The following is a 23,578-nucleotide window of genomic DNA, read 5'->3' on the forward strand; positions in this document are numbered from 1 at the left end:
CCTATAAAAGGGCATACCTAGTATTGATAAAATATACAAGAAAAATAGCTTCAAATCTTCTCTCATTTTATTCTTTAGTTACTATGATCTCACTTTGGATTTGGAATGAACTTTGAAGGGATTTCTTAGTTGGAGTCTATCATTCTCACAAAATAAACTCGAGGTCGAGTTCTTTCATGGAGAGGGTGAATGATGTAGTGAGAATAATATGAGATGTCTTTATTCTAGATTTGTCTAATTTTTCAGTTTATTTCTTTTATGTGATTTATTTTATCATGATGTCAGATATGTTAATGGGCTGTATAAGCTTATGGGTGGAAATGTAACGGGACATTATTGATTATTGATATATTGAAATTGAGTCTTGAGAGAATATTCTCCCTATTTGGGGGTTTCCCCTTTGTTTGCCATAGATTTGGCATGAGCATTTGGTTACCCTTTCCAACCCGCTGCATCAAATACCATGCCTGTGTATACTATACACATGGTCACTTGCTATAATTGTATCCTAGGAAATTTAAAAGATAGTTTTACAACATCAATTTTAAAGAGAAATACCATGCATGTAATTCATTGGCTATATCATACATCTTTGGTTCTATATTTCTTGAAACAGCTGTTTGTCAGCATTGCAAGAGGGAGGTTCTAATGATTTCCATAGAAAGCTAAAAGAATCAAAGCAGGTGCTTTTTGTCTTGCTTTTGTCGCTTTCTGCAGGAATTTGAATTATCTAGAAGTTTACTTATGCCTTAAAATAATTAGGAACTCGTGTGGTCTGTTTCTCATGCAAGTGAGGAGAGCACTGAACACATCTTCTCATCAGTTATTAAACTTCAGGTACTTGCTTTACCTAGCTTGCCATGCTTCTTAAGGTGTTCACTAATTCCAGCACGACAAACTAATTTTTTAAGTATGCATTCGTTACGACTACCCATGCAATATGCTTTTTAAAAATAAGTGGAATCCTAATATAATATGCCCTCGTCAGTGATACTAGTTTCTAGATTTGGATTCTATTTGAATAGATGGAAGATATTAGCAAATATGAACAATGGCTGCAACATAACCAGAAATCATTGTTAGGTTATCATATTAGAATAAGAAAACTCATGTTTTCTAGTTACTAAGCAAAAGATTCCCAGCTGAGCTATCAGAGTATCACGGCTATTCATCTCAATTGAGGCAGAAATATATCACTAAATGCTACTAATAAGTCACTTTTCTCTTGTTGCACTTATATGATTCAACTTCGTTATTTATCTAACCTTCTGAAACCATATAATTCCATAAGAACTAAGACCTCATGTTATATTAAATTGTTAATATCTTGTGTTTTTCCAAGCTAATCTTAATTTACTTTAGAATTTTTTTATTTTATTTTTCCTTCCAACATTCAAATATGATCACTTAGATAAAATTAAGATTTATTATTCGCTGTATTTAATTTATTAGATTACTTTTAATCCTTACGGAACGATATGTTCAAATTTGTTGTCATATTCTAGGTTTATAGCTCTTAATTATTGTACTTTTTATTCAGATACACAATAAATTATTTCTGCTTTTGTTTCAACGTTCTTCTGTAATGTATGCAGATTCTTTATCATCTTGGTATTGCTTGGGATTTACGATGGAGAGAATCTCTTTCTGAAGGATTAAAATTCTCTTCAGAAAAGCAAAAAGTGATTTCAGAACCTGTAATTCCAACTGTGGATCAGGTAATCAAGTTTTCATAAGTCAGTTTCTGATAATGCATGGCAAGTGCTTCCTACATCTTTTGCGTGAGAATCACTCAGAAAATGTGGGAACCGATCATTGTGATAAATGGAAAAAGAAGTGCGTATCTTTATCATCTTTTTTCCTTCTATGTATCATATTTTTGGCTTTTACGAATTCAAGGTAAATTTAAGGAACTTTGTAGGGTGGATAGCTGAGTTTATTACCTAAGGAGGTTACTTGAACAAATTAAATGTAAACACAAATTCTTTAGGTGGATAATTTTGCCTTTTGTTTTCTGGTCTGGACTGAACAACTTTCAATTTAATGATATACTGTATAGTTTGTGGATAGCCAAATTTAGTGAATTGACATTTGTAATAAGTTCTAATTCTAATCGAATTTACTTTAGTGTCTTTCTAGGTAATATTTGTGATGTGACATAATTCTATGTTGTAATCTTGGCATCAAAATTTCGTGTTAGCACATATATCGTTTTGACTAACATATGTTTTGAAAATTCAATTAGTTGTCGTGGCTGAACAGAGATTGGAGCTCCATTTTGGAACAAGCACACCTACATATGAATTTGATAGAACCGTTTATAGCATTCAGACGAGTTCTACTTCAGATCTTAGGCTGTAAAGATTCTACAATGCAACATCTTTTGCAATCGGCATCTACTCTTCGTAAGGTATGGAAGCATTTCAATGTTAGGAAAACTGATCTGAACCCCATTTTATGATGCCTTAATATACTTTTGTTCCTGTTCATTTGATAGGGTTCTAGATTTTCTCAAGCCACTGCATTCTTGCATGAGCACAAGCTCCTCAGCGTGGAATCACGAGAGCAATATTCAACCTTCTATTGGCTTGGAAGGGTACAAAAGCTCTTCTCTTTCTATATCTTTTTAGGGTTGCTGGTTTGAGCTATATGACCTATGTTACCCCCCTCTTTTTTAACATTGCATAGTAGATTGCATCTTAATAAACTAACATTGTGTATTGGTTCTAAGTTTTTTTTCCCTATTGGCTTGTGTTTTGTGTTGGTGCATTAAAATAGTTGCATCAAACCCACAAGGAAAGCTACTTTCCCTAATCTTGTATTTCCATGTTGTATGTAGTTGGTGCGAGTATTTTTCTTCTACTTTGTTGAAAAGTTTAAGATAGAGAGCTTTTTCCATTTCCTACAAGACTCGAATTGTTTTCCCATTATATTAATGATTATACCTATCTTTTAATGTGTTTTGAGCAAGACAAGAGGGAATTAGAAATGGATTTTATAAGAAATATAGTGATTTTTATATAATAGGGGGATAGAGAGAAAAAGTTAGAGAGAGAATCTGTGAGATGAATCAGCATCTCCATGGCTCTTCTGGCCATGGTTTTGGCTCAAGAGTCAGCCATGATTCCACTGGTCATGGTGTAGAAAATTTCCATAATCCCACTGGTTATGGGCAAAATAGTAAGAAATATTGGAGCTTTAGGATTACTCATAAGGTGTTTTTGTTAACACTTTCCATCGATGGAGAAGCATTCATAATCGCAAAGAGGACTAGATTATCAGGGTATGAGATCCTAGTCTTGTTAGACGCAACATATTGGTTGTTTCAATCATTAGGAAAATTACTCAAAACTGTGATGGTTTTGAACTTTAAGAGGCTTTTTAGAAACTGATCAATGAGTCTGTGGATTGAAGTTTTTCAAAACAGAAGAGGAAGCTTTTTAAAGATTTCTACTTTAAGTAATGGTGTGTTCAGAAATATCATCGGAAGATAATTTGCAGGGGTAGAAGAATCTTGAAGATTGTCTTGACAATATTATTAGCAAGAAAAGATTTCAAGGGAGGCAGTTTACCAACACTTCTCATTTTGTTCCTAAGAAACCTTTTGCTATGAAGACTCGGCAAATATCATGGGCGGAAGTAGTCAGCAAGGGACTGAACGACAAAAGATTAATGTCTTTTCAGAAGTGTCTACCGAAAGAGATCAAATTGGCAGGAGTTAATAAGATTAAAGATAAGTTTCTTGAAGATAATGGGAAGATGAACAAATATCCAAAGTTTATCAAAGTTGTGCAGAAGAAAAAAGATTGGAATTTGACGGTTCTGGTCTTTAGATTAGAAGGTAATACACCTTGGGAGGCAGTAAGCTATGGGATACAAGGTCTTCTCAGAAGAAGAGTGGAGGTGTGCTTTTTATTTGTTGATAGAGCAATTCTATGGTGCTCTAGCGAAGAGGAGAAACAATGGCTAGAAGGAATGGAGAGAACTCATATACCGGCAGTCACCACAATTTGCTTTGTGCCATGGAATCACCAGACTCAATCCTAAGTTAGAAAGATTGAGTGTGGATATGGTTGGGTAGGAGTGGAAGGTCTACCTTTGGATATGTGGAATATCCATGTATTCAAAGTTATAGGTTCTTTTTGTGGAGGGCTTGTGGATGTAGATAAAGACACAATAGAACTTAACCATGCCTGGCTGAAGTTTAAGGGAGATAAGAAGAAATACATTCCTGAAACATTGGACTTACCCTGCAAGGGATCTATGTTATCATTGATTTTTTTTAGATTAAATGATAGAAAATATCGATTCCATGGACTTTATGGCACAAAGTGGTTTAGAATTTTTTGGAAAGAAGAATGAGGATACATAAATTACGGGTGAAGAAGGTGGCAATGACTTGGGGAAATTAGAAATTGTCGGTGTTCAGGCACAAGTTTCAACGAGTGTATGGGCCATGTAATCATCATGGTAGAGATCTTTTTTGGGATGTATTGGTTGGGCTGTACAACATATGTGGAAAGAAGTGGTGCTTGGGAGGAGACTTGAACGTGGTGAGAAATGTAGTAGAGAAGTTAAACAGCAATACAAACACTAGAAGCATGAAGACATTTAATGCTTTGATTGGTGAACTTTTACTGCATGATCCTAAACTGTATAATGGGCAGTTTACTTGGTCCAACTTTAGAGAATTCTCCATTTGTAGTAGGCTGGAAAGATTTCTGTTTTCAAATTGGTGGGCAGAAAATTTTCAGTTTGCAAGACTAGTGTTGGAGGTTAGGGCAGTTTCTGATCACTGTCCAGTAATTTTGGACACAATTCCTCATTGGGGTCTAGTTCCATTTAGGTTTGATAACATTTGGCTAAAACAGAAGACTTTCAAGGTTGATCTTGATAAATGGAAGAGGGATGCAAGGGTTTCAGGTAGGAATGGGTTCAAATTTATGCAGAAGTTGGCCTATGTATAGGAGTTCCTGAGATCATGGAGTAGAATAGTCATGGGAAACAAAATACACTTCAAACAAGCCTTGGAAAGAGGAATTCAAGAGCTGGACAATTTGGAGCTTGGGGGAAATTGGAACCAAAACTTAAAAAAAGAACGAGATAAGGTGTTGACGGATAATAGGAAATTCAATCATATGATTTGATTATAGTTGTTATTTCTTAGTTTCCTTATTTCTAGGGTTTGTACTTAATTGTGTTTATTGTATTTTATTATGTAATTAAGGGTATGAGTTGTATAAGCCCTATAAATATACCTACTGCATAGATGAAAAAATACACAATTATTTTTTGCATACCGAAATTCTTTATGGTCGGATCTGGCAGTTCACCGGAAAACCTCCATTTTTTTATGGTGTTCTAGGCGACATTCTTGAAAGTATTCAGTCCCAGAATTTGTACCAAGCGGCCTCCTTGGCAAATCTCAGTCGCCGATCTCTTCCCGACGCAGGCCTCCTTCATTTACAGTTGCATGTCGCCGTTGCAGATCTCTTCCCGTCGCAGGTGTTCGACATCCTCTAGTTACAGTCGCACGAATTGAAGTCTCCCTCCTCGATAGTCCTAGTCGCACAGTCCTCTCGGCATCTCTGTCGCAAGTTTCCTCCAGTCGCAGGTCTCGGCAACCATTTGTAGGCGCCTCCTCCAGTCGCTCGAGTGCCAGTGGGTTTCCTCAACTGTCCAGCGGCCTCTCTGAAGCCTCGAAGCCCTAAGATGTCAAATGAAGAAGTCTTCCCAAAGCAATGGGCCTGCCCAATTCCAAGCCCAAACTCAGGCCCAACATTGCCTCTCTCAAGCCCAGGCCCACAATCCTTACTCCATCTTCCATAAAATCCAAGTTTGTTCCCGACTCTCATAGTACCTCTGTTGCACACTCTGGTAATTTTTATTCTGTTTTCCAAACACCATGGATAATCGATTCCGGTGCAACTGATCACATGACAGGTTTATCTCACTTGTTTGATTCTTATTGTCCATGTTCCACTAAATCTAGTGTCAAAATCGTAGATGGCTCTTACTCTCCTATTGTATGAATTGACACCATTACATTGTCTGCTGATTTACATCTTAAATCAGTTCTTTATGTACCCTCCTTGAAATGTAATTTAATCTCTGTCCATAATCACTGTCTTGCTAAATTTGTGTCAAATTCTTTTCAATTTCAGGATCTATCATAGGGGAGGACGATTGGCAGTGCTAGGATTGTTGACAGACTTTATTTCTTTGATGGGCAGCTTCAAATAAAAGAGCAACATTTTCTACTTAGTTTGGATTCAAGTTCTATTTCTAATTCCTATGTTTCAAGATTTGATTATGATTTAACTTCTCGAACAATTATGTTATGTCATTATCGACTAGGGCATTCAAGTTTTTATATTTAAAACAATTATTTCCATCTTTGTTTATTCACAAAATAGTTGCTGATTTTCAATGTGATATATGTCAATTTGCCAAACATACATGGGTTTCCTTTCCTAAAAAATGTATGCACCTTCCAGTCATTTCTCTCTTATTCATAGTGACATTTGGGGTCCCTCAAAAGTCACTACTTCTCATGGTAAGCGTTGGTTCATTACATTCATTGATGATCACACACGCATCACTTGGGTTTATCTGCTTAAACATAAGTCTGAAGCTGGTCAAGTTTTTCAAAACATCCATCATATGATCCGAACGCAGTTTCAAACATTTATTCGGACACTTCGTACTAACAATGATATTGAATATTTCAATACTACTCTTAGTCCCTTTCTCCTTCATCATGGGAGTATTCATCAAAGTTCTTATGTGGATACACCACAACAAAATGGGGTGGCTGAGTGGAAAAATCATCACCTATTAGAAGTTGCCCGTGCTCTCATGTTTACTATGCATGTTCCACAATATCTTTGGGGCGATGCTGTCCTCACTGCTTCTTATCTCATTAATCGCCTTCCCAATTGACCCCTTTAGTTCAAGACACCATGTTTTGTTTTTCAAACTCTGTATCCTCATGTGTCCAAAAATACTCTGCCAATCAAAGTTTTTGGTTGTACTTCTTTTATTCACATTCACTCCCAAAATAGGGGTAAACTTGATCCTAAAGCCATTAAGACAACGTTTTTGGGTTATTCTCCTACACAAAAAGGCTATCGATGCTATTGTCCTCTAACCAGAAAATCATATACCTCACGTGATGTCACCTTCTTCGAAAACACTCCTTCACTCCCACCTCGCTTCAGGGGGAGTATCATAATCATCACGAGCAAGAAGCTCAATGGTCGTGGGGGTTAGAATTACCTCTATCCCCGCCTCTCTCTCCTAAGCCTAAAAACACTCCATTCTCTTCTTCTGAGCTTGAAATCTCTCCGATAGTTTCTGAGCCTGAAATCACTCCTTTCTCTTCTCCTGAGCCTGAAAAATCTCCGATGTTTTCTGAGCCTGAACATCAACCCTCTCACGAAGATGGACCTTCTTCTCCTCAAGACCTACAAATTGAACTACGAGTGTATTCTAGAAGGAATAAACAAGTCATGAATCCTCATCACAGTCGAGCCCAATCTGGTGGTAGATTCACTGCTTTCAAAAGATCCAGGAACTCTACCCTCTAAACCTCCATCTAATCTAGATATTCATATTGCATTAAGAAATTGAACTAGATCTTGCTCTCAACACCCTATTTCACAATTTATTTCTTATTCAAAATTGTCATCACCATTTAAAGCTTTTACCTTTGGTCTATCAGATGTTGTGATCCCTAGGAATATTGGTGAAGCATTGGTACTCAATGAAAAACAATAGTTCTTGAAGAGATGAGAGCACTTGTAACAGAATGGAACTTGGGAATTAGTAAAATTGCCACCAGGAAAGAAGGTGATAGGGTGCAAATGGGTGTTTATCGCTAAATACAATGCTAATGGATCTATTGAGAGGTACTAAGCTCGATTAGTTGCCAAGGATTTTACTCAAACCTACGAAATTGATTACACAAACTTTTGCTCTAGTTGCCAAACTCAACACTGTAAGAGTATTACTCTCGCTTGTGGTTAACCTGGAATGGGAGTTGCATCACCTTGATGTGAAGAATGTATTCTTGAATGGTGAATTAGAAGAAGTATATGAGTTGGCCCCTGAGTTTTGAAAAATCTCCCGATACAACTAAAGTCTGCAAGCTAAACAAGTCTCTCTATGGCATGAAACAATTTCCTTGAGCATGGTTCAACCGATTTCTGAAAGTAGTCAAGGAACTTGGTTACATGCAAGGTCAGACTGATCATACTCTGTTTATTAAACACTCCGGGAAGGGAAAAATGTCAGTGCTAATTGTGTATGTTGATGACTTAATTGTCACTGGTAACAACACCGAAGAGATTTGATTAAAGAAATGTTGGCAAAAGATTCGAAGTCAAGTTCAAAGGGTATTTATGTGTCCCAAAGAAAATATACTCTTGATCTTCTAAAGGAGACAGTTATGCTTGGAAGTAAGTCAAGCAAAACTCCAATTGAGCTAGGAGACAAAAAGAGGATGTTTGAAGGAAATCCAGTTGAGAAAGGAAGGTACCAACAGCTAGTAGGAAGGCTAATCTACCTCTCACACACCAGACCAGATATCGCCTTCACAGTAAGTCTTGTCACAGTCAATATATGCATGATCCGTGTCAAGGACATCTCAATGCAATATATAAAATTCTAAGGTATCTTAAGCAAACTCTAGGGAAAGGTCTTTTCTTCCAAAAGACAACTGAAAGAAAAGTTGAAGAGTTCACAGATGTAGGGCTGGGTTAGTTAACGATAGAAAGTCTACATCTGGGTATTGTACAGTGGTATGGGGCAATGTGGTAACATGGCGAAGTAAGAAGCAAACATTGATTGCTAGAAGCAATGCAGAAGCAAAATATAGTCATGGCCCATGGAGTGTGTGAAGCAATATGGATCAAACGCCTATTAGAGGAGTTGAAGATTGAGTATGAAGCCCTTATTCAGCTTTATTGTGATAATCATTCTACCATCAGTATTGCCCATAAACCCTATACATCATGACAGAACTAAACACGTGAAGTGGATCGTCACTTTATTAAGGAGAAGATTGATGGAGGAATTATCACCGTTAAATATCTCCAAACAGATCAGTTGGATGATATTCTCACAAAAGGGTTATCAGAACAAGTATTTGATTTCCTGGTAAACAAGCTTGGACTCATCAATATCTATAGTCCAGCTTGAGGGGAGTGTTGACAGATAATATAGGAAATCAAATCATATGATTTGATTATAGTTGTTATATCTTAGTTTCCTTATTTGTAGGATTTGTACTTAGGTGTGTTTATTGTATTTTATTTTGTAATTAAGGGTATGAGTTGTATAAACCCTATAAATATATACCTACTGTATAGATGAAAAAATACAAAAAAAATAATAAGAATCAAATCCAAATTTTAGTGGGCCACGGATGGAGATGGAAATTCTAGGCTTTTTCATAGTCTTCTAAGTGCTAGAAAAAACAAAGAATTTTATCTCTAGAATAGAGAGGTAAGATAATTCTATTTTAGAGTCAGATCAAGACATTGAAAATGAAATAGTGAACTTCTAAAAAATGTTTTTCAACTCCAGTCAGAGCTCTTTTAGACGTTTTGAAGGATTGAATTGGAATGGGTTATCACCTTTGGTGGCGAAACGGCTTGAGAGACCCTTTGAGGAAGAAGTCAGGCAAGTAGTTTTTGATTGTGATGGGGATAAAGCACCAGGACCTGATGGGTTCACTTTAGCTTTTTATAAGGAGAATTGGAAAACTTTGAAAAACGAATTGATGGAAGTTTTTGAGGAGTTTGCAGAAACTGGAGTAATTAATGGAGTTACCAATGCTACTTTTCTTTGCCTGATACCAAAAAAGTGAATTCTTGCAGGGTAAAATATTTTAGATTAATAAGTTTAGTGTCTAGCCTCTATAAGATTATTGCTAAAGTGTTTTCCATCAGGCTTAGGGATGTTTTGGAAGAGACAATTGTAGAGACTCAAGGGGCCTTTGTAGTTGGTAGGCAAATTTTAGATGTTGTTCGTGAGAATGAAGTTGTGGAGGAGTATAAACAAAGGAAAAAGGAAGGAGTGGTCTTTAAAGTTGACTTCGAAAAGGCGTATGATAGTGTAATGAAATTTCTTAGACTGCTAGAGAAAAAGAAATTTGGTAGAAAATGGAGAGGTTGGATAATGGGTTGTTTATCATCAGTGTCTTATTCAATCTTCATCAACGGGAGACCAAGAGAAAAATTTAGGGGTTCAAGGGGCTTAAGACAAGGGGATCCCCTATCACCTTTCTAATATGAGAAGCAGAGCTACTTCGAGGATTTAGAGTGGGTAGAGATAAGGTGGAAGTATCTCATTTACAATTTGTAGATGACTTTTTTTCCTTGAAGCATAAGATGAGTACTTACAAAATTTGGTGAAAATTTTACAAGCTTTTAGTGCTTTGTCAGGCCTCAAGATTAGTGTCTAAAAGTAATTTATTGGGGCTGAACGTGGATGAGGGGTGGCTGATCTCCAAGGCAGAGGCTATTGGATGTTTGATGGGTTAATGGCCAATGAAATATTTGGGATTGCCTTTGGGAGATAACCCTAACAAGGTAAGCTTTTGGGAGCCAATTATAAGGAAAGTTTCCAGAAGGCTAGAAGGTTGGAAACATGCCTATTTGTCCAAAGGCTGTAGGCTGACCTTGATTCAATTAGTGTTATCTTCATTGCTTATTTATTACCTTTCAATATTTAAAGACCCTTTGTTAGTGGTAGAAACTTTCTTTGGGGAGGGGATTTAGGGAGAGGAGAGCACCTACTTTCATGGGAAACAGTATGTAAACCCTAGAGTTGTGGTAGTTTGGGTATGGGCAAATTATCTTTGAGAAATAAATCCTTCCTTGTGAAATGGTAATGGAAATTCCCAAGAGAAAGATTCTCGTTGTGGTATAAGGTGATCAAAAGTAAATATGGCCTGCACGAGAACAAGGGAATACTAAAATGGGCAACAACAAGACTTCTAGAAGCCCTTGGAAAGGAATTGCCTCATGTTATGATGTTATGAAGAGTACGTAAAGTTGGTGATTTTCAAGGTGGGTAATGGGAGAAACATTAGATTTTGGGAAGATATTTGGTTGGAGGAGGAATCTCTAGCTTGTGCATTTCCTAATGTATTTCAAGCAAGTTCAGAAAGGGAAATTTCACTTTTTATGCTTAATAGTCTCTACTATTACCAAAAAATACCACCACTATTAACTCTTTCATTTTGATGCTAAACATTCTTCATCTACCCAAAATACCCCTCCCATTATATCAAGAAGATCAAAACCCTCTCTTCCTCTCTCATGAAACCCTCACCAAAACCCACAGTGAGTTCCAAATTTCCTGCTGAAATCGTTGTTAGCCATCTCTATTGTCTCTGTAAAGATCCCAATATCAAAGGCAACATCCATTTTGAGGGATTTTGGAGGAGAAAAACCACGAGTAAGAAGATTGTTCATTTTTTTGTGTTGGGTACTATTTGTTTACTTTTTTTTGGCTATTTTGAATAGATATGAGTCTGTATAGGTGTGTTTTTTGGGTTTGTTAGAGAGATTTTGCGGTCTGTGTTTTTCTGAGTTTTCTGCAACAGTTTTGCTCGATAACAACTCGATAGGGGCTTGATACTATGTAGAAGACGATTAAGTTGTGAGCTCGATGCTGCTTGATAGTGGCTCGACGATAGCTCGATAGGTATAGCATTCATTTCTCGATGGTGCTCGATAGGAACTCGATAGGGGTTCGATTGGACCCTTGACTATTTGGTTTAGTTGTTTCTCGATAGGGACTCGATAAAAGGTAGATGATGTGGGTTCTGTTAAGATCTCGAGCTCATATTGAGCTAACTTCGAGAAAAATCATAATCTGCCTTAATCAGAACCATCGAGCTCCTATCGAGCTTATCGAGCCTAACCATAGACCCCATCGAGCCTAAACAATTCATGTTCTATCGAGCTTATATCGATATCCTATCGAGCCTATCGATCTTGTCGACTCTAACCATAGACCCCATCGAGCCTAACCATATACTCCATCGTGCTCCTATCAAGCCTAACCATATACCCCATCGAGCCTAATTGTATACCACATCGAGCTCCTATCGAGCCTACCATAGACCCCATCGAGCCTAACCAATTACTGACCTATCGAGCCTAACCATATACCCCATCGAGCTCCTATCGAGCTTAACCATACACCCCATCAAGCTCCTATTGAGCTTAACCATATACCCCATCGAGCTACCATCGAACCTATCAAGCCATTGGTTCAAACCCAGAAAAAAAAAACCCACAAAACCCATAGATTCAACATGCATTTCACTTAAAAATGGAGTTGGGTTCGAGATCTAACATTTGATTGTCGCCGTGGGAGGAAATCAACGTCGTCGGTCTCAAATTCGAAAGAAATATGTCGTCGTGGGTCTCGGGTAGATGGAGGTCAATGGAGTTAGGTGAGATGGGGGAGATGGGTCGCCTGAGATGCTCAACGGGAATTGGGCTCGACGAAGGTTGGGGCTCGACGGGGGTTGGGTTCGACGAGATTTCGAGGTTTCTTGTGAGAGAGTGAGTGAGAGAGAGAGAAACCGAGAGTGTAGAGAGAGAAATGAGTTAAAAAAAATTGGGTGGAAAAATGGGAGTGGTATTTTGGATAGATGGAGAATGTTTAGCATCAAAATGAAATAGTTAATAGTGATGGTATTGTTTTGTTATAATAGAGATTATTATGCATAAAGAGTGAAATTTTTGACGACAAAGAGAAAGACATAGATAGACTGTGGGATCTGGTTAAGCTCACATTGGCACTGTGGCTGCATAATGACAAGCATTTTGGTTACATTCCTTTCTCGGCTTGGCTAAGAGATTGGAATTTTATTTATTAAATAATATTTGTATTTTAGTTTTCTTGGTTTTGTGCCTATTTTTCTTTGTTTTTGTTAGCGGTTCTGTTGCTCTCAGGTTCTTGCTCTCTGATTTTAAGATAGCAGGTTTCCTTTGATTTGTTTGTATTCTATCCCGTTTCTTGTTCAAAAAACAAGAGGGAATTGTTAAGTGCGTAAATTTTAAAATGACCATTTTGAATAGAAATTTGACAGATATAAATGAAGTAAGTTGATTTAAAAACTTTAATCCAGGATTTCCTCTATCTCTTTTTTTAATCCATAAACTATAATACTGAAAACAAATTTAAACAAAATTATGCCCAATGATGTTTTTTATGCTGATTTGTCAGATAAAATGTAGTGTTTTGATATTAACTAAACGAGAGTGGTATAAATTTATATTGAAGCAAATAAGAGGGTAATAAAGTAGTATAATCCCTTGACTTTTATTATACCTTGTACAATATTTTTTGTAAAAATATGATAGTTTATTTCCTATTATGTTTGTATTTTTTCTTCTTTTTATTAGCTCTATTTCAAAACAATGTTTGTTTAATTTCAGCTTGAAGAAGCAAAGCTTTTGCGCAGTCAAGGACAGCACGAGATGGCTATCAGCCTTGCAAAATATATCTCTCAACATTACCAGTCTAATGAAGAATCTTCAGATGTGTATCGCTTGGTAGGGAAGTGGTTAGCAGAAACTAGATCTAGCAGGTAATTTGAACTTTGAAGTATTTAGTGATTCATTTTTAATGCCACAGCATATTGTTTTGTGTTTTCATTTCTTGAATACTTTGTTGGTGATGAAAATTCAGCTCAAGAACTATTCTAGAGAAGTATTTAAAACCTGCAGTATCACTTGCTGAAACTGAGAAGACTACAAACAAGAAGTCTGTAGAAAGACAGGGCCAAACTCGTTTTCATCTCGCACACTATGCAGATGCTCTTTTTAGGAGTTATGAGGAAAGACTTTCTTCTAGTGAATGGCATGCAGCAACCCGTTTAAGAAAGCACAAGGTAACTTGATCTACTCCGGAAATGGTATCTAAGCTACATTATATTAACAGGTAGTTAACGGAAGTTAAATGTTGGCATATCAGACTAGGGAATTGGAAGCGCTTATTAAACGGCTGAAAAGTTCAACAAAGGTAAGTTCAATTCACTCATTATTTCTTGTTTGGTCATTTCCTGCAATGAGATGATGAGAGACGTAATAATCAAAAACCGCCTGGATATATATATATTATATTTTAAAAACATAATTTTGTATTAATTAGAATTTAGAAAATATACAAGTACAGTGTGAATGAATCACCCCATGGAGAACAATAAACTAGAAAACATCACAACAAACAGCTCCATTCCCTGACCTTATCCAAAGTCTAATTTTTCCCATAATAGTCCCCATTTTCCTCAATTTCTTCAAAACTTATTCTGCTCCACTCTAACCATATGTCCCACCACATCACATTACTGGGACATTCCAAAGAATCCATCTTGTTTTACCACCATGAACATTAAAACCCTAAAGGTCTATGTTTTGGTCAAGGACGTTAGGAGTTACTCAACATTAGCAGTAGTTCAGTACCAAGATTTGATTCCGAATCCAAAACTTACCATGCTAGATTACAATTTGCGAGTATTTATCTTGTAACATCTTTTATCAATAAAACCATTTTGATATATGTTTATAAGAAACAATTTGCAACTATTTATATTACAGCTTTATTTTAGAGCAGCTGACTTGCTTTTATCAGAATTCTCGTTTATATATTGAATCTATTCAAGATAAATTTGAAGCATGAGACTTCTATTGATACCATAATGATGTAAGTTTCTCTCAGTATGCTTTATCTTAGAAAAGGATTTTTATATATATATATATAAATAAATTGTTTTATAGGGGGATAAGACAGACTATTCCGTGAAAATACAAGAGTTGCAAAAGCAGCTTGCAATGGACAAGGAAGAGGCAAAAAAACTGCAGGTAGTTATAGTTTGCGTGAATCAATGATTTGGGCTTACTTCTAACACAATATATATATATATATATTTAACAGAAAAAAAGTATCTGATAAAAAAAAAAGGGAGAAAGAATATCGTCATTTTATAATAATAGTTAAAAAAATTGTCTTGATTTAACCATATTTTATTTTTACATGTTTGTCAAAGAAGAAACTGGTGAATGTAATTTGTAGGAAAGAATTTTCTCTTCAGATTAAACTCATGCATAGACTAGCTAGCTAGTCATAGTTATGATTTTTGCCAAGTTAATATTACAGGTTGACCTCTATTCTTATTTCTATCTTCTTGCACTATGCTTAAGGTTGTGAAATTATATAGAAGCAAATCTATATCAAAATTTCTATTTCAGGTTGACAGGGACAATTTTCTTAGCCTAGCATTGGATGGATATTCACGTTGTTTGGTCGTCTGTGACAAATATGATGTAAAAGTGGTATGTACTTATAAAAATACGATGAGGAGAAAGAATTTTTATTAATTCTGTGTGTTTTTTTCTGTATACAACCAGTACATATATATAGGGTTTATACAATTAATACTCTTATTAACAGAATAAAACGTAATAAACATAATTAACTACAAATCCTATAAAAAAAGAAATAACAGTTATAATCCTTGATTTCCTCTTACTTCTTTCCAAGGATACTTTGGTAACACGCTATTATCTGGCTCTCAAAGTCTGTTAGAAACCTTTTGCTTGTTATTGTCTTTTATATCTTGCTCTCAAAGTCAGTCACTTACCTTTTGCTTGTTATTATCATTTATGTTATATACTGCTGAAATTGTATGATTTTTAGTTGAAAGGATTACACATGACATTGTCATTGTTGTAATTGTTATTCCTCAGGAAACTAACAAGTGTGCTTACAGATATTTCGACTGGTTTCCCTGTGGTTCACTCTATCAGATAGACAAGATATCATAAATAGCATGCTTAGCACAAGTAATGAGGTACATAACAAATGAAAGGATCGTCTTTTTGTTATATTTAAGATATTGAGATACTAAAAGTCTAGTGTAAATATTCTGTACAGCTAACTAACTACAAGTTATGATCTCCATTTGCTTATCAGATCTTTGAAAATATTACAAATGGTAGTTAGTTGCTTTTTCAAAATTTATGACAGGTTCAGTCGTACAAGTTTATACCATTAGTATACCAAATTGCTTCAAGAATGGGTAGCTCAAGGGATAGCTCTGGGCCTCAGACTTTCCAGGTTATGGTTTTTCTTTTCTTTTCCTCCCTAATTATTCTTTAAACTGTTCGTTAGTGCTATGTGTTTTATAATTTTTAAAATTTGGACTTTTGCAGTTTGCTTTGGTTTCTCTTTTGAAGAAAATGGCCATTAATCATCCATACCATACAATCTTTCAGGTAGTTATTTTTATTTTGCTTGGTTGAAGTGGCTCGAATTTTTTTTGCATTGATTGGTTTATTTATCTATTTCTCTTGGGGGGATGGGGTGGGGGTGTCTAACTCTAGCTTCTAGCACTTGCCAATGGTGATCGTATTAAGGACAAGCAACGCAGTAGAAACTCATTTGTGGTGGATATGGATAAAAAACTTGCGGCAGAGAAGCTTCTAGAAGAGCTGTCAACATATCATAGATCTACTATCAGACAAGTAACTTAAATTTTATTTCATTAAGTACTTTATATTCTATATATAGTTTCTTATCTACATAAGCAAATGCTGTTTACATTCTCACAGTTATATGCATGTATTCATTAATGAATGTAGATGAAACAAATGGTGGAGATCTATATCAAACTAGCCGAACTTGAAACAAGAAGAGAGGTTGGTGAAATAGAAATAAGTGGACTTTTGCATCTATTTAAACGTACAATTGTGGAATTATGTTTATCATAATGGAATATCTTGTTGAAGAAAAATGTGCACAAATTTCTAAAGCTACAATTATATCTTGATATTGGTATATGTTGTTACTTGTAAACAGGATACAAATAGAAGGATTATGCTACCTAGAGATCTACGTAATCTCAAACCATTGGAACTTGTAAGGAAGAAGTTTTACCTGGAAGTATTCCATTTGGCTGATTATTGAATGTTACACAAAACAGCTGCAAATGCATATCAGTTATACTGATTAGATACAGATTAACTGTATTCAGCTTCATGCATATTTGGAAATGATTTCAAGAAGAAAAATCATTCAAATTAAAAATGACTTCCTTCAGTTCTCGATCTCATGGAAATTTTAAGTCTTTCTCTTTGGAATTTTCATTACATATCAATAATTTTTTAAAAGAAAATTAGTGGAAATCATTGATAATTTTGATGGGGTTTTTCAAATTTTGATTAACTTGCATACTCTACAAATATGTTATTTAGAATAAATTTGAATATTGTTTTGCTTTTAGGTGCCTGTAGTGACAGCCACCTTTCCCGTTGACCGCAGTTGTCAATATCACGAAGGCTCTTTTCCATTCTTCAGAGGACTGGCTGATTCAGTTTTGTATGTCTCAGACATTTGAAACTACTTCACATTCTGTCTATTTGTACTATACTCACTAGGTATTTTCTGCTGATGAACTGCACAGGGTAATGAATGGTATAAATGCTCCAAAGGTGGTTGAGTGTATGGGTTCTGATGGGCGTATGTATAAGCAACTGGCAAAATCTGGAAATGACGACCTAAGACAAGATGCTGTAAAAATTATTCATGCTTTTTGCTCTCTGTTTGTCTCTATTACAAAATTCCTTCACATAAAGTTTCACCAACCTATAGAATTCACTTGCCTAATATTTCTTTTGTTAGATATGACATTGACTTCAAAGCAAATGCTGAATAATCTTTGACCATTTACTAAACTCATCAAGTCCCTTTTGATGTCACTGGTTTACTAATGGTTTCTTAGTATCTGTTATTATGAAATGACTTGCTAGAGTCATTGCTATTGCTACCCTGTGATAGAATCCCTAATTTTTTCTTATGGGGAATTTCAAATATTGTTTAGAAAATACTGTGATTTGTACTGATAAAAATCCTTCTAATGTTTTACAGGTAATGGAACAATTTTTTGGTTTAGTCAACACTTTTTTACAAAATCATCGGGACACACGGAAAAGAAGATTAGGGGTGCGGACATACAAGGTATTTTCATTTCAATTATATTAGAGCTAGTTATATGCCCTTTTAACTTTGTTGAGATATGATATTATGAAATTAAAGATTTCATTGCTTTGGTGTAACTAACACGCATAAGCCCCCATGAGGTCCTTTTGCCCATGACTATCTTAGTAATGGGCACATGTACGAGAGCCAAAAAGTTTGGCCAAAAGGGTTCATTGAAGACTTGAAGCATGGTTGATGCATTTTGTCTTTACATGTTAATTCTGCATTATTAATTTAATGATATAGGTTGTTCCTTTTACTCCAAGTGCTGGTGTTCTTGAATGGGTCAATGGTACTCTTCCTCTTGGTGAATACCTTATAGGGAGGTAAGAATATCAATCTTATAGCTCTAATTTAACAATGCTCAAGTGATATAACTGTTGTATCCGGTCATTTTTCAGCATGAGGACTGGAGGTGCCCATGGTCGATATGGAGTAGGTGACTGGTCATTTCTCAAATGTCGGGAACACATGGCAAATGTAAAGTTTATTTTAATCTTTATAAACATGTAACAATAGTTGTCTTTAGTGCGTATGCACTGTTTTCCACCATATAAGTCCTTTATTTTTAATATTTATGTTTGGTCTATCAATATTTTCACTTCATTGTTTTATCAGATTTGTTGGCTGTTGTCTACACACATAATAAGATACGACGTTTAGTTTGGCTTTGCTTCCATATTACAATTTTGGCCATGCAATATGGATATGAGTGTTAGTCTGGAGAAAAAGCTATTAGTATAAAGTTTATGGTGCTATTTTAGTAATGTAGTCTCTCATAGAAGATGACCGTAGTGAAACATTGTTTTCCATTGTTGACACTTGCAAATTTAGCAGAATCATTAAAAGTACTGGTGAAAATATAGTGGGGAAAAATGTGCATGCACACACATGCAGTCACATATGCCATAAGATCTTACAACTAAGGTAGTAAATGAGGCAAACAATGGTCTCGAATCTTCCGTATCTGTATATAAAGAAGTTTGGATATTTAATATTTTTCCCATATAATACTCTTTTATTCAAAATATTTGTTTTAACATGCGGAAAGGAATAAAAAATGATCGTTTCTTTGATGTTTTGACAGGCAAAAGACAAGCGCAAGGCTTTTCAGGAAGTTTGTGAGAAATTCAGGTTTATCCTATTCTTTAAGGTAGAGAATGGTATTAAAAAATAGGACTTCTAACATGCAATATAATGTGGACTATGCAGGCCTGTCATGCATTACTTTTTCTTGGAAAGATTTTTACAACCAGCTGACTGGTTTGAGAAAAGAATTGCATACACACGAAGTGTGGCTGCGAGTTCAATGGTCAGTGCTCTCATGTTATACTTTTTTTTTTTCACTTGAACTTCTGATGCCTTTCTTAAAAAATTGGGATGTAAGCATGGATTATTGTTGTTCAGAACATGCTCTATTGTGAAAGCTTTTGTATAGCCTGAATATTTTCAATCCATGCACTTAACATGCTCTATTATGCTGCCGTATCCTAAAGTAATCAAATAGATTTATATGTTGCAGTAACTATATGGAAGCATTAATAGGCAACATGTATGGATAGGGTATATATTATTCCACTACTTTACACTATTACTTTATTTTTTTAAGTTAATAAGGTATGGGTTTAGGGAATCTTAGGTAATTCTATCTTGTTGAAACTAAAAAAAAAAATCAACACAATCATACATAATAATACAAAATTAGACTAGACAGTAAAACTAAATGGTAGTAAATATAAATGTTTTAATATAAATATACATAGTAATTTAAAATTATTCTAAATAAACAAATCTTACTTAGTAATTTATAATTTAGTTTAATAATAATAGTATATATATAAATATATATACATAGTAATTTGTTTAACTAACTAATATAAACATATTGTAATTAGTAATAGTGTGTATATAAAGAAATTGGCAATGAGTTTAGTATACTTCGTACTTCTAAACGAATAACTAATTAGCAATTATATGTATAGTAGTTAGTACTTAGTAATAAATTTAGTAACATACAATTTACCTCATTTACAGGTTGGGTATATTGTTGGCCTTGGAGATCGACATTCTATGAATATCCTAATTGATCAAGCCACGGCAGAAGTTGTTCACATAGATCTTGGTGTTGCATTTGAACAAGGCTTGATGCTGAAGACTCCAGAGCGGGTTTGTACTTATGATTTGGTTTTATTTGCTTTATCAATAATTTTCTCTAGGTTTTTTTCGTTCAATTAACATAATTGCGATTGCGATTGCGATTTCTACTTAAGGTTTTTAACATAATTGCAATTATCATTTTTTATTATGGCCAGTGTACTCTATTTTTCTAATTAATGAGTATTTGGTCATTTGTAAAAAAAAAATTAGCTTATCATCCATGTCTCTATAACACATCTTCATCATTTTTTTGTTTCAGAAATTTACGGCGAAAATTGGTAAGTAGTTTAAAAAGTTGCATATAAATTACTAAGTAGTTTTTTTGTTGTTGTAAGAATCGGTAAGTAGTTTAAAATGTTGCAATTAAATCAAGTACATTCTTGACAGCAAAAGTCAGCAAGTATTCTGAAATGTTGCACTTGAGTCACTAAATAGTTTTTATTACAAAAGTCATATTTTACACTAGTTTTGTCTCAATTTTAATTAATTAATAAAAATCTAAAAAAATATATATTTTTAATATTAAAAATTTATCTGAAACTTAGTTTAATTAAAATTAAATAATTCTTTCATGTTAGAATTAATTCTTTAATTAAACTAAGTTTTAAATAATTTTTCAAAATTAAAAAAATATTTTTAAAGTTTTTATAGATTAATTAAAATTGAGACAAAATTAGTGTAAAATGGAGTTTTTGCAACCAAAAAAACTATTTTGTGACTGAAGTACAACATGCCAGATTAGTTATTGACTTTTGCAGTCAAAAAAACTATTTAGTGACTTAAGTGCAACATTTTAGATTATTTACTAAAATTTACTGTAAAAAAAACTATTTAGTGATTTAAGTACAACTTTTTAGATTACTTACTGATTTTTGCCGCAAATTTCCTTTTTTTTTTATTAAAATCTGTTTTTTTCTCACGTGATCAAAGGTATTCGAGTCCTCAAAATTCAGAAGTGTTAAATAACTTGTTATCTTCCCTTTGTTTGTTAGTCATCTTTCATTATCTCTGGAGGTGCTAAGAAGTAAAATAAAAAAAATAACAGGAAAGGTTCTGAGACCTAGGTGATACAGATTTACGGTTAAAAATTTAAACACCAAAAAAAAATACCAGGACCTTAGTATAATATTTGATAAAAGAATGGAGATCACAGCTGAAAAAAACCCCTTTTTTAAAAATAATTTTAACTTGGAGAAAACATGGCTCACTTGGCTATCTTGTTTTTCCAGGTTCCTTTCAGGCTGACAAGAGATATCATTGATGGCATGGGTGTTAGTGGAGTGGAAGGAGTTTTCAGAAGATGTTGCGAGGAAACACTCTCTGTTATGAGGACGAATAAAGAAGCACTGCTGACCATTGTTGAAGTATGTTACCAACTGCAGTTGCATTAGAAATTAATAATTATTTTAAAAAAAATTGTTATTCTTTTTTTTTTCTTTTTGTTAATTTGATATCTGATGGGAATTTTCTGCAGGTTTTTATACATGATCCTCTATATAAGTGGGCTTTATCTCCTTTGAAGGCTTTACAGCGTCAGAAGGTATAGTTTCTTAACCAAATGTTCCTCTTCATATTGTCTTATGCAGAATTTATAAAGAGGGGCTGCTTGTTTGTTATTTAGGAGAGCTTTCAATGTTATTTTTCTCAATTTTGAGGACCTTTTCTTTTTTTAAGGAAAAAAAAAAGAAATAATAAAAAAAAAGTGGGGTTCAGCCCCATATGCCAGCAAGATGGCTCTGTGCCGTGTGCATATGCAATCTAAATCTAAATTTAGCATGCTAGTTGATGTAAATGAAAACAAAGGAGAGAAAGGAGAAGAGGCAAAACAGAGAGAAACTAGAAATTGGAGAAAAAACCAAACTTTGTATTATGACAAAAAAACTAATCTGTACATGAACCTCCACTTATTTATAGGAATGACTCTTACAATCAATATAACAATGGTTAATATTGTAATTATGTCATCTTCTAATTAGAGTAATATCCCTAACATATTTCTATATTCCTCATTACACCACCAGTTGTTCGTCTATGTAGAAAATAAAGGGTTGAGGAGGATTGATAATTCACAAATGAATTGTGCAAAAGAAGTCATCGGAAAACAATTGAGTTAACAATACTAAATTTAACTATGAGGAACAGCATAATCAATAACTTGGTGATTTGGTAGGTGCAATGGCGTGGGAAATTGGTAGTCATTCATTAATTATTCGAACTCACCTTATGTGCTTGTTTTCTTGTCATCCTCGATTAGGAATCTGATGATGATCTAGAGGCGAGCTTGGAAGGTTCTCAGGATGATTACGAAGGGAACAAGGATGCGGCACGCGCGCTGATGCGAGTCAAACAGAAATTAGATGGATATGAAGAAGGTGAAATGCGAAGTGTACATGGGCAGGTAACTTTCCTTCCCCAGTTTAGCCTAAGATCTTATAATTGTACATTTGTACCCGTAAACCTAATAAACATAATTACATAACTGAAAGAAAATGTCTGGTTCCAAACCCATGTGTTAAAGTACTCTTCTCCTAGTCAATTCAAAGAGTCTACGATATCTGCATGACTTGCACAATCGCATACTCCACATGATTTTCCCCCAACTCAAACAACTTGTCAGTTTTACTCTTGTTATTCTTTTCGGATTGGGAATCTGACATTTGGCATATTGGAATTTTCATTTTCAGGTTCAACAATTAATACAAGATGCTATTGATTCTGACCGTTTGTGTCAAATGTTTCCTGGATGGGGTTCCTGGCTGTAAATTTGTCATATCTGGCACTTCGTTCATCTTCTTAGCTTAGCAGCGATAATTTTGTATTGTACAGGCGGCTTTAAGTTTTTTTTCCCATAAATTTGTGAGAAATTGTATTTTTTTTCCTTCCTAAATAATGGGCTCTTAGAATTTTTTTTGAGGAGAAATCTATCTTCTATATAAAAAGTAAGCAGATAAAGGAAATTTTTAGTTTTAAAGATTATTTATTTATTTTCGTTAATTTTAATGGAAATATTTTTATATTTAATATTAGATTATAAATTTAAATAAATAATTAATTAAACAAATTAAAATGATATATTTTTTTAGATATTTTACCATGACAATTATTTAAAAATAATAAATTATATATTTTATAACTTACAAAAATTAAGTAAACTTAATACTATATAAATATATAATATATAATTTTTTGTTCTTACTGTCAAATTCAAAAAATGAGAACAATCATAAACTTAAAATAAAAATTAATTAATTAAAATATGATATTTGTAAAATATTTTAAATAATTAAATCATTTTTTTTTAAATAATAAAAGTATATATATCAGTTTTTTTATTGTAATAGTTTGTTTTTTGTCAAGT

At 34.3% G+C, this 23,578-nt stretch overlaps 1 protein-coding gene across 8 annotated transcripts in view; it reads left to right on the top strand.

Annotated features, from left to right (window-relative positions):
* LOC133830320 (serine/threonine-protein kinase ATM) overlaps positions 1-23,191 on the top strand; it is an 86,993-nt gene extending 63,802 nt beyond the window's left edge. For 6 of the 8 annotated variants that reach the window (XM_062260280.1, XM_062260283.1, XM_062260282.1 and 3 more), the window contains 28 exons: positions 617-683; positions 763-837; positions 1,596-1,718; positions 2,246-2,410; positions 2,498-2,596; positions 13,464-13,615; positions 13,717-13,918; positions 14,002-14,049; positions 14,805-14,888; positions 15,276-15,359; positions 15,797-15,877; positions 16,054-16,143; positions 16,239-16,301; positions 16,410-16,550; positions 16,668-16,724; positions 16,885-16,944; positions 17,309-17,403; positions 17,489-17,597; positions 17,953-18,042; positions 18,310-18,389; positions 18,465-18,543; positions 19,151-19,197; positions 19,276-19,375; positions 20,098-20,229; positions 21,450-21,584; positions 21,695-21,760; positions 22,475-22,618; positions 22,905-23,191. In XM_062260280.1, the coding sequence (XP_062116264.1) occupies positions 617-683; positions 763-837; positions 1,596-1,718; positions 2,246-2,410; positions 2,498-2,596; positions 13,464-13,615; positions 13,717-13,918; positions 14,002-14,049; positions 14,805-14,888; positions 15,276-15,359; positions 15,797-15,877; positions 16,054-16,143; positions 16,239-16,301; positions 16,410-16,550; positions 16,668-16,724; positions 16,885-16,944; positions 17,309-17,403; positions 17,489-17,597; positions 17,953-18,042; positions 18,310-18,389; positions 18,465-18,543; positions 19,151-19,197; positions 19,276-19,375; positions 20,098-20,229; positions 21,450-21,584; positions 21,695-21,760; positions 22,475-22,618; positions 22,905-22,982 (2,746 nt within the window). In that variant the 3' untranslated portion in view covers positions 22,983-23,191. Of the gene's footprint in view, positions 1-616; positions 684-762; positions 838-1,595; positions 1,719-2,245; positions 2,411-2,497; positions 2,597-13,463; positions 13,616-13,716; positions 13,919-14,001; positions 14,050-14,804; positions 14,889-15,275; positions 15,360-15,796; positions 15,878-16,053; positions 16,144-16,238; positions 16,302-16,409; positions 16,551-16,667; positions 16,725-16,884; positions 16,945-17,308; positions 17,404-17,488; positions 17,598-17,952; positions 18,043-18,309; positions 18,390-18,464; positions 18,544-19,150; positions 19,198-19,275; positions 19,376-20,097; positions 20,230-21,449; positions 21,585-21,694; positions 21,761-22,474; positions 22,619-22,904 lie in introns of those variants that run through there. The other 2 variants (XM_062260281.1, XR_009891991.1) reach the window with 2 other exon arrangements.
* Positions 23,192-23,578: the final 387 nt, after the last annotated feature.

Source organism: Humulus lupulus, chromosome 4 (assembly GCF_963169125.1).
Source record: "Humulus lupulus chromosome 4, drHumLupu1.1, whole genome shotgun sequence".
Taxonomy (NCBI): Eukaryota; Viridiplantae; Streptophyta; class Magnoliopsida; order Rosales; family Cannabaceae; genus Humulus; species Humulus lupulus.